Below are 11,929 nucleotides of genomic sequence, written 5' to 3' on the forward strand. Positions count from 1 at the left end.
CATACAGCAGAGCTGAGATGTGAATCCAGGTGGGACCAAGTGCTTAAATCACCAGACCACTTCATCATGCGCTCAAGCAGTGACTGAAGCCCAGAGCTACCACAGAAGAAACCTAACTCCTAAATGATTCTTGCACAACAGATGGGCCACAACCATTAGAAGGCTGTTGGAAACATCTGTTTTTCCTGTTAACTGCACTGGGCTTGCCCCATGTGCAGCGTGTGCAGAACATGATAATTAGTTTCTGGGAGATGTATCATCCATTCTGTATGTCCAGTAAGTGCAGGAGACCTTGGAGGGCCTGCATGTGTGCAGTATACCTTCTTCAGTTGCTGGGTGAAGGAAGGGGCCCACTTAGCCATAAAAGGTGTTTCATTTTTCTTAACTAGAATTACTGCTACTACTGATGAGTGTGGCTGACAGTGGTAGCCTAAAGTCTTGTCACCAAATCTCTTGAACAGTTGATGTTCTCTGTACAGATGGCCAGTGTTATGAGTACAAGTGGATGGCTAGCCCGTGGAAGGGGTCTTCTCGAACAGTGTGGTGCCAAAGGTCAGATGGATTAAATGTCACAGGTAACTACTCTTTTTATACACACGCAGAAGCTTAGAAAACAAGGGGAAAACATCTTTTTTCCAGCAAGTGGAAAGGTCTTTTAAAAGGATCTGCCAAAAAGGATCTGCCTCTGTAGCCACTAGGAACACTTGTTCCTAATGAATTAATGTGGAGTTGTCTTGAATTATTGTGTTATTGCATACCAAAGACTTCAGTTCTTTTCCAGAATTATGCAGAACTATGTGATGCTAAAAGTAAACATAAAATATTATCATCTATATTGGACCTTGGAATGTTTTGCATTTTATATTTTTTCTATAGTCATTTTTACTCTTCTAGAGTTAGGATTTCCGATTTCAAGCCCTACAACAAACAGAGCTTTTTATGTTTTCTGCATACTTTTCAATGCCTACACAGAGCCAGAGAGATATAATGGTTGATAATATCACGCATATGTCATATACTTCCAAGAAAGTACAAAAAATCAGATTTTAATAAATACATTAATATAGATGTATTAATTTAAGTCAATGGGATAAACCTATACCAAAATACTTGAGTAGTCCAAGGCTTTCAGCTTTTGGATATTTATAGTTATTTTTGGTGCAAATCAAAGTACAAACCAGCGTGAATTAAAAATGAACTGAGGTCTCTGAATTCAAGCAAATCTTCATATTATTATATTAATTTGTTTATCAGAATTGGGGATTCATTAGGGCTGAGATTTTTGCATTCATTGTTTAAATAATTTTGATATTCACCCCCTTAAGAGTACAATAATCCCAGAGATCATAAGCACTCTCTCAGTGCCAGTCACTCTCAGGTCAGTCGCAGGAGTGGGACTCTAATTCATGATCTGCTAGCTAGTACAATACTTCTTAACGACTGAATTCTGCACTACTGTCTGTTGAGATAGTATTATTTTTACAATGTTTTGAAATAATATCTGGCAGGCCAAAGTCTCTTTTGTGAGTGTCATCTTGTACTGTAAAAAGTGTTAAAATCCATCGTCTTCATACCAAATGCAACAGGGCAGTATTTATGCACTTTGATTGCCTTCTGCCTAGCTAAGATGCTTATATGGTAAGTAAAACTATAAATAACAATCCTCATTGAGAATAATATATTGTATGATCTATCAAAGATTCTATAGACCCTCAAATTAGCTATCATTTTGGAGATTATGGCTCTGAGATGTTAAAAAGTAGAATTTATTCATAAATCACAATTAGTCACATATAAATAATAGTTGGTTCTGGGATGACTGAATACAGCCATGTGAAAAATTCCTGCAAAGAGAACTGCATAACTTTGTGTTGCTGACAGATTTTTCATGATATGCTTCTGTATATCTACATGGATATGTGGAATTGCTTCCTGTATATGATAAGTTCCATTATTTTGGCTGTGTTAAAGCCTCATAATTATTTTCTGATTTTAAGATTTGTTTATTCTTCCAAATGGATTTAATATAAATGATAATCTGGCCTTTATAAGACGTGGAGGTAAATGAAACATAGGGGAAAAAAGCATGCTTAGTTACCAAAGAATTATCATATCAGACTAATGGAAACTGACTGTTTTAAATAAGGAAAAGCAGCAGATACAGTGTATTTAGAATATCAGAGAAATATCTGATGCAATGCCCTTTGCGTTAATATTGATCAGGCTGGAAAAGATAAGAATTGCAAAGCAGATAACAAACTATCAGAAAGCAAGATGGTAACAAATCAAAACAGAAGAGAATAGTTAGGTACAGAGTAAATTACTTGCTCAGTCTGAGGACTTAGCTTATTAATTCAAATGGCCTTATCACAAAAAGTGTAGGTATGTTTACTAATGTGTTAATAGATGGTTTGGGAACTTTAGTACCTTTCTGATTTGAAATGTAAATGAGTGGAAAACTCCAGAGAATATAATTGTCAGTCTCCATCCAATGTGAAACTAAAGTTTTGGTATGTTCCTGATTGTTTTCAGACAAAACACTTAAGTATAATGTTCTGTTGAAACTTCTCTGCATGAAGTATACAACAGTGAACCAGACTGCAAACTCAGTATTGAAGTGTTTTCAAAGTTTTGCTTATAAATGACAATATTTAAGAGTTCATACTGATAGATACAAGCATGTGATTGATTTAAATAGAAATTACATATTTTGACCTAGAATCAAACCATATTTAGATTACCATGTTTCTTTGCTGCCTTATTACTTACTGCATGTTTGACTTGAAAGTAGTATATTTCTATTCAGACACTATTAAAGATTCATTACAAGTGCTGTTTGTATTTTAAGGCCTTTGACTTTTTTTKGGGGGGGGGAGCATAGTATTATTGTGCTGAACAGTTGTTTTTTGCTTGAAGGTGTTGTTTCCCACGGGCGATGAAGCAGCTCTTTCCTTCTGCAGCTCCCTGGATGACTGATATTTTATTACATAGATGTTCACAGGCATGTGATTTGTATGCTAGGATGTACAATTTTACTTTGTGGGGAGTGGGAAAAACTTATGGCAACCAGCAGGGTTTTCTTTGTTCTTCATCAGCCATCCTGTTAACACTTCAATCTAGCATAATAGCTAGAATAACTACATCTAACTGCATCTGCTATGGTTGTGACCAATGTCAGCTATCAGGATTTCATCATCATATCACACCAGCATAAGAATGTAATTAATCTGAGGGATGCAAAACAAGCTGGCCTATAGCAGTATAAATTTTAAACTATGTGATGCATATTCCTCTTCTGTAAGAAGGAAATCCAGGTACAATCACATTGATTCTAAATTTATTTTAAAATCATTCTGACTGAAATGATAGTGAAAGCCCGATTGTGTACATTGGTCCGTAACAATAACTCTGAACTGTACATAAAGCTGTAGCAATGAGAACAAGAATTGTATAAAAAGGAAAAGGACTGAAAATGACTATTCTGATATAACAGCATTCAGCATATGTTTTACTGAGAGTACTTTCCTTCTGAAAAACCTTCCTTATACTAGCATGAAGTGTGGCTTCACAAAAGGCAAAAATAGACAAAAATGAACAAAAGTGACTACAACAGCAGAAAAAAAGTACCAGTTCATAAACTGGATGGTGTGTCTTCAGTTTAGCAGGCAAAGATGTAGGACAAAAATAAGCTTTTCTTTGTGGCCACAGTTTTAACATGTGCGTCATAAGGAGGGTCCTAGAATATCAAAATCTGTTCCCTCAAGCACCACCAAACATCTAAACTGTTTCTTGAGCAACCCACAGAAGGAATAAGTAGAAAAACAAAAGGTTCACTTGCCAAATATTAGTTCTTTAAATTGCACATGAATACACGTACTGTATCCTTACTCTACCTATGAGAAAATACCTGAGACCCCTTTTCATTCACCTTGGAATAAGAGTAGCACTCAAGTTCAAATCAGCAATAAAATGGTAATCTGTGACATACTGTAGTAAGTAATGACATCAGTAATTTCATCAGTGGTGAGGTATTACCTTGTCAAAATATAATTTTCTGTCCTACAGGGGGCTGTTTAGTGATGTACCAACCAGATGCTGACAGGTCATGTAACCCACCGTGCAGTCAACCCCACGCTTACTGTAGTGAGGTATGTGCTACTGCATTGGAGCAGAAAACACCCCCAGGAGTTCCTCCCACACATCTCTTTGCATTACAAAGGTCGCACCAACAAAAGTATTCTCAGAAACTTTACTAGTCATTATTTTGTTAAAATCATCCTCAGAACGTTTTCTGCCTTTCCATGAAATGTTGAAACATCAGTGTTGATTCAGTAAGATCCTGCATAAAAATATATGAAGAGGTGTATTCTCCAGGCTAGCACTCATCAAAACAGTCTTCTCTTCCAGTCATCCATGTTGATATGATTTATAGCTCTTGGAAAACTGTGTTTTTCTGCTACACAGTGTCAAACACTTGTTCCCTACAGACTAGGACATGCAGTTGTGAAGATGGATACACTGAAGTCATGTCCTCGAATGGCACACTCGAACAATGCACGCTCATCCCAGTGGTGGTGATCCCCACCATGGAGGACAAAAAGGGAGATGTGAAAACCAGTCGAGCTGTGAACCCCACCCAGCCCTCCAGTAACCAGTCAGGACGAGGAAGGACCTGGTTTCTGCAGCCTTTTGGGCCAGGTGAAGTCATGCGATGAGCAGTTCTTAATGCTAAGTACTGCTGCAGGGGCTGGCATTTACATTTTTGTGATGCCAAGGAAGAAAAGCAAAGTCCTTAAGTGTTCATTTAAGAAGACAGTCATCTGCCCCAATTAAAACAAAGGAAGAGGCATAAGTAAACACCCACCCTTCTCTGCTACTCCATCAGTATATTTAATGAAATCTTGTATTACAGAAGATTTCCTTTTAGTCACTGCTACTTGTTAAAATTCACAGAAGCTAGCTGAAATGTGACCTTAGAAGGGAGTTGACTGCAAACGTGCAAGCCAGGATATTAGATTATGCTATCTGAACCAATAATACAGCCAAAAGAGTAAAAAGGTAGCACTGAAATCTGTGAGGGATGCTTAAAATTTGCAATCATGGTATAAATTGCAAGGAAACAGTTGGTGTAGATATGCTAATGTTTTTCTGCCATACCCATATTTAAACTAATTCATGTTAGACAAGAGCTAACTGTAATCATGATATTCAGCGCAGGCATGCTCTAAGTCACTATAGGCAACCCTTGCGCTTATGACTGACCAATTTCTCTACAGCTGAGCAAGCACTTGTGTGCAGGGCTGGTAAGACATATAGCACAAGACAGTTATCCCATTAAAAAGAATTGATAAAGTTCATCATGTAATCAGATTTCAGTAAATATTTCCTGATACTATTAAACATTGACATAAATAAAACTACGTTTCAGTAACAAAATAATTTCACAGAAAGAGATATGATGTTTTCACAAAAAGTTAATAGTATCCAGAGATCAATAGTATCAATTGGTTATCTTCTTACGGATCTTCTAAATCACATAGAGCTGAATATTCTAACAAATATTAGAGATCATTTTAAGTGTCTTATAGTTTTCATATCTTTCTAAAGCTTTTATGAATGTTTTAAATCTAAAAATGGAAAATATTATCTTCACATGCTTAATCCCTGAAATGGTGCAAAGCTGAGAACTACAGCAATACTTTTTAATAAGCAAATTAAATCATGTTCAGGTTAGAAATACTTATGTAAGATCCCATTAGCTCTACATAGTATTTGCTGTTACTTGTACTGTGATACAATATTTGAATCCTGCAGTGAAATGGTCTTTCCTCCAATTAGTTAATACTTTCATCCACAATAAAAAAGAAAACTAAGCTGTTCCACTCTTCCTTTTTTTAAAAAATAGCATCTTACCAAATATGTTGTCATTTAGTTATATCTCTGCCTAAAAATGCCAGAGGTCAGATTGTAGTAGTCAGAGTACCAACAATAAACAAATATCAGGCAGTTGCCATTAACTATTCAGAAATGTGGATGTTCATGTCACCTCAGACAGTTGTGGGTTTGTTGTTTTTTTTTTAAAGGGAACAGTTGAGAGGTTTTATGAAACTTGACCAATTTTTCAGTAACTCCTAATTTTATTTAGGATGGAAACATAGCACAATAAAAACAATGGTATTTTGTAGAACTAATACTCTTTCCAGTGAAAGTGTGAGCAAATATGGAAGAAAGCAAACATTTTGCACTGCGGATGAGATTAAGGACTGATTGTTTCCACTCCAGGACTGGGTAACCATTGGAAAGATTCTCCTTTCTCCTTTATTCCATTCCTCAGAGTTTCTAAGTCTGACTTTAAAATAATTCTTTCACCACCTTAAATAATACTGCAGTTCTGGAAAGGAAGGTATTTAAACCAGGTGTCCTCTTCAGGTGTCCTTGCTAAAGTAATACCCAAACAGCTGTGTTTGAGATGCTATTCCCTTGTATATTTAGAAAAATAGCTATCCAGAGGGAATTCAGAGTATCTGAATGAGGTGCCTGAAGATTGGTAGTATGAGTTAATATAGTTCTCTGCTTTGACAAAAAAGATAAATCCATACAAAAGGTAATGCCAGTCCTTTTTTCAAGGAAAGAACACTATTTTAAAACAAGCAAAACAAAAAAACCCTAACTTTCCCCTGTGTAAATAAGCCAAAGAGGAAAGACAATAACCTGTTTAGCAGTAATGAAGTCTGAATTATCATCATTCAGATATTTGTTATGTCAGGTCAAATCCATCTTTTGCTTCTATCCATCTTTAATGGATCAGTTATTTCAACGCTAAAAGTTATAATGTTTCATTAGATGAATTGATGTAACAAAGCTAAAATGTTTTTATATTAATTAGCTTTGAGCAAGTTGTCCACGTGACTGCAAGACTTTGGATTGTTAGAGAACAGAAAGCCTGAACTTAACTGTGCAGTGTTAGAGAAGGCTGTGGTGAATATGAACAAAATCAGTCCAACTAATTTGCTTTACTATCAAGTTGTAGAAGCATCAACTGCATTGATAATGCCTTTTTGTTTCTACAGAGCTATTGGGAAGCAGCATGTGTTTGGTCAGAAGTGCAAACATTTAGCTGTGTTTGCTTAGCATGGTATTGAAAGTAACACATGACATTTTGTAAGAGGCTAGGAAATGACTTCATGAGATAATAATTTTGTCCCTTGTAAATGAAATATTCAGGTTTTTTATTAAGTTTTCATTGACAAGGAAGTGTAAAAAGGCTAGCTAGCCTCTTGAAAAAGAATGTTGTCAGTTATCAGTTTAGAAATGTTAAAACGAGTCRAATAAAAGTAGCGTGAGTCAAATAACATGCGCTGGTCTCAGGTTACGAAATGCTTATTTTGGGGTTCAGAGCAAAACCCCAGAGAAAGTCACACCGGCTCTTCCCTCTTTTTTCCTGGGATTAGCGAGTGCATCTAGGATCAAGGCAAACAGGAGAGTGGAATATATACCTCAGACTGCAGGGACACTGTTCTAAAAAATAAGAAAATGAGGAAAAACAGACACTAAAGGTATCTAAAAACAGAGAAGTAAGTAGCAGCAAAAGTGAAAAGACTAGGCAGATTGATTTGCCAGAGCTAAAACCGAAACACTGTCTGCGTTTTGTGGGGAGCTGCGTTCCTGCTGTGCTGCCTCTGCCCCGTGGTGCCCTGCTCCTCTGGGATTATCGGGACTTTGGAGAGCAGCACATATGCGCAGGGAAAATAAAACCCGAGTGAGCGCAGCTCCTCTCTTAGCAGGGCTCCTCGGGAGAACTCACTGCTCAGAAAGCCTGGAGAGTGTGTAAAACACAAGCTCCTGCACAGTTATTTAGTAGTATCTACTCCTATTAAGCTATAATCATGCTGTTGAAGGTATGTATTTGGGATTTTAAAGTATTTCTTTTAGAAATTTTAGAACTAATTTTAGAACTAATAATTCAACAAGACTAACTCAAACACTACTGACTAACATTCGTTCCTTTTAGATGGGAGGCTGAAGACCTGGGTTTATGGTGTAGCTGCTGGTGCATTTGTTTTACTCATCTTTATTGTTTCTATGATCTATCTAGCCTGGTGAGTTCTTTAATTATTTACAAACAAGCAGTCACACACAGACTGTAATGCAAGCATTTACATATGCAGCAACAGAAACTGCAGGCAGTTCTTCTATGAACTGCAGTGTTTAAATTTCCACATCCTGTTGCCAAAGCTCAGGTTAGTGGCTGAAAACTTCTTACAGATATGGGCTATCTTAGTGTATGGATTATTTTTGCTCAATTTATGTCTGTTAATGACTGCATCCCATGATAATTTCATCACAGCTGCATCCCGATGCAGAGAGGAAGGGAAAGAATGAAATTTAGTGGCTAAGCAAGTCGGATTTGGTATTTGAAGGGCTACAGAGATACACAAAGAAGAAAAGGCTGGAAACTTTCTCATGTTTTTCGTACAAGAAATACTGTTTTGTTGAAAAACATCTTGTATTAGAAAGCAATAATTTTTTTTGTAAGAACACATCACTTTTGATAATGTTCTTACTCAAGTTTTTTGGGTCCAATTTGGAATTTCTGATCCAAATGACAGGGCAGATCATACATATCCTGAACAAGGATCCTTAATCATCAGGCTATACTGCAATAGTAGGCATCTAGGGGGGGAGGATTTTTATTTTATTTTATTTATTTATTTATTTATTTTGGTAAACTTTACCCACAGCCTCAGTTCTGTCTAAGTAAGGAACAAAATATTTTATTTTTTGAGGGAAAAAAAAACTATTAGCCTGACAACACCGTGAATTCTTTGGACTGGAATCTGTGGCCACTGCAAGCCCCTGAAACAACTGTTCTAGGAACATAGGTTTAGATTTTGACACCTAAGTTTCTCTCCGAGAGAAACTTTTTGAGCAAAGGTGAGGAGAAATGCTAATATTATACTCTAAAAGAAGATGAGTACTACTAAAGAGTATRTATTCTATCTAAAGGTAAAAAAAAAAGTGCAAACAGACTTTTTCCTTTGGTTTGGTAGTTTTTTAAAACTATGTGAAATGGATTGGAAATACTGCTGAATTAAAGTTAACCCCAACCTGTTTACAATTCGTTTGATTATAATGTCTAAAATTAACCTTAGTCATTTTGGCAAGTAGAGTGAGATACACTAACAAAAAGGATGCTACCCAAGATGGATCTCTAATGGGGGGACCCTTGATGTGTCAAGAGAGGTTAAGACCTAAGTTACATAATTAAAAAAAAAACAAAACTGTTTGTGATTTTGATACACCGTATTCCACTACAGGTTCTATTTTTTTCTGCAACGAGTGATCTTGCAGGATTATCCATCTCCTGCCAAGGATTTCATCAAGTCACATCAGTACTGTAACAGTCTGTTTCTCAACAATTGAGCTTGAATTGGTGTTGCTTTGGGTTGTTAAAGAGAGAATTACAGATCAAAGCGAAGTTTTCAGGCGTAGAGCTTGAACCTAACCAACAATCAAATCCATTAGTTTAAACTAAACAGTAGGTTTTCATTTAAGAATGAAATCCATACCTTTTATGTTATTAGTCTATTGTTCTTTTTACAAATTATCTTATTGTTTCAGCAAAAAGCCAAAGAAGCCCCAGCGAAGGCAGAACAACCGACTGAAACCGTTAACCTTGGCTTATGATGGAGATGCAGATATGTAAAATATAACTTCCCATGGTGACAAATGGAATCTAAATTATTGGATCAAAATCAGAAGGTATCCAAAGCCACAAGGATTTGCTATGGAGTGGATTAAGTGTTTTGACTTTTCTTTTTTGTAACTGCACCACAGATAAAGAAGGATGGATTTCATAATGCCTACGGATATTCAAGGTATTATTGCTTTACTTTAGACCATCAACACTGAGAATCCTGGCAGAATCACTTTAATAGACACTGCAGTTGGAGATATTTGCAGTCTTTCCTCAATCTTACAAAACTATAAGCACCACTTCTGTCTCCAGTACGCTGTAGCTGACATAGTTTTGAAAGCCCCTGCAACATTAACCAAGTATAATCAGTACAGCATGAAGAGTTTGTACCAAGCTGTCTATGACTCTTTATATTCAAGCCTAACATATATACTCAGTTGAACCATATGTATTACTCTGTCAGATTATATACTTGTTAAAGAGCATTTTAGTGCTTAGTAAAATATTAACTTTTAACTGAGATTAACCCACTGAGCAAGTTCAACAGTTTGGCAATTGATAACTCATGTTAACCTGCATTTCAGAGGGCAATGACTCACTTGCAAAATTCTTTCCTGTTATCACTCCAAAGTATAAATGCCTCAGCTATACATCAAGAAGGGAGGCATTCTCAGATTCCGTATTTTCTAGCGGTTACTGTCTGGAAAAATAATACCCATTGTAAATGTTACAATATGTTTCTACTTTCTCTAACTCAAACTGTTGCCTGCATCTTTTTTGCTACATGTAAGGCAAATTTTTGCACTATATTAGTGCAGCATGATATGCACTTAACTAGTATTGCCATAGAAACTGCCTCTGTTCACAAAGGATGATGATGTATCTTGTGCAAGGAGTGTCAAGGAGACAGGTCTTAAATACTGAAGAGAGTAGAGTTCAGTTTGGACTGCACTTGGATGGGATCGGCTAATGACGTGTACTGTATACACTGTTTCTCATCACCGCAGCCATTTGTAGTCTATATCATGGCAGTAATACAAGTGTCTAGTTTCTTGCCCCATCTACCTATACAAATATAGATTGTCCTGCTGGTTTCTAATTGTACTTTGAAGGCTGTTTATGACTAGATTTTTTATATTTGTTAACTTTGTTAAAAAAAGAAAAAGAAAAAGAAAAAGAAAAGTGATTGCCCTAATCTTGAGTGACATATTTATCTGAAAAGGTATTCTGATTGTTTGCTCAACTAAAAGAAAAGCTTTTTGCTATTTTTATTTCACTAGTGAAAGCATTTTCACTGTCGTCGACAGTGCAAAACTCAGAACCCTTTTGTCTTTTCTAATTAAGATAATTGGATAGACTCTTTACTTTTAATTGTTCTGCTCAACTCTTGAGTGTACTGGCAAGTAAAGAATACGATCAATACTTCAGCTGTTTTAATAGTCATAACTTTTTTTTAAAAACTCTGTTAACCTCTTCCATGCTTATGGCTTGTTGGTGTTACGCTTCCACCATGAAGCACGTTGACTTGCCATTGTATCTGCCTGCCTGTTACGAAGGGGATTCATGGCCTGAGAAGAGTTATTCTCACAAAATGGCTTCTACGTATGTGACTGTGCCACTACTAAGCAATACAATTACAAAACTTTATCAGGCAACCTCTCAAAAATAATTGTTATGTAAAGTTCAGTATTAGGTTCTCAGGTCTTTTTTATAACCTAAACCATTTCTGCCTATTCATCACAATATTTGCTCAAGAAGCACCAGTTTTTGCACATTAAAGAAAACTGTAGCTTTTGCAAACTTTGGCCCACTGTAACCAATGTAATCAATGTAATCCACTGTAATCAATGACAAGACTCTCACTGACATCAGTGGGTTACATCAGTCCTTAAACATACCTATCCTTGTTCCATCTAAAATAATTCTTAGAATCAATGTGCATTTTGCACAATGTTAAGAGAGATTGTGGTCCTAATTTAACCTAGCTAATTTATATTAGCAGTATGGTGTTACAGCATAAAGAAAATGATCTTCCTTCCACTGCACAGGTATTCACCTGAATGGGAATGATAAGCAAAGGAAAAAAATAGTAACAAGCTTTTGTACAGGTTAAATTTCTCACTTTATACCTTGATTCTGCAACAGCTGGTGAAGTGCCATGGCCCCCTACTGCAGCAGTGGTTCATTCACGTATGTGTTGCAGCACTGGGGGCTTCAGTCTGGCATCACTTG

At 36.4% G+C, this 11,929-nt stretch overlaps 1 protein-coding gene across 1 annotated transcript in view; it reads left to right on the forward strand.

Moving 5' to 3' along the window:
- Positions 1–9,706, forward strand: part of THSD7A (thrombospondin type 1 domain containing 7A) — a 205,319-nt gene extending 195,613 nt beyond the window's left edge. The window contains exons 25-29 of the mRNA XM_026077884.1: positions 480–575; positions 4,066–4,148; positions 4,488–4,698; positions 8,012–8,099; positions 9,622–9,706. Coding sequence (XP_025933669.1) covers positions 480–575; positions 4,066–4,148; positions 4,488–4,698; positions 8,012–8,099; positions 9,622–9,706 — 563 coding nt within the window. The remainder of the gene's footprint in view (positions 1–479; positions 576–4,065; positions 4,149–4,487; positions 4,699–8,011; positions 8,100–9,621) is intronic.
- The last annotated feature ends 2,223 nt before the right edge of the window (positions 9,707–11,929 follow it).

This window comes from Apteryx rowi, unplaced genomic scaffold (assembly GCF_003343035.1).
Source record: "Apteryx rowi isolate R43461 unplaced genomic scaffold, aptRow1 scaffold_465, whole genome shotgun sequence".
NCBI lineage: Eukaryota > Metazoa > Chordata > Aves > Apterygiformes > Apterygidae > Apteryx > Apteryx rowi.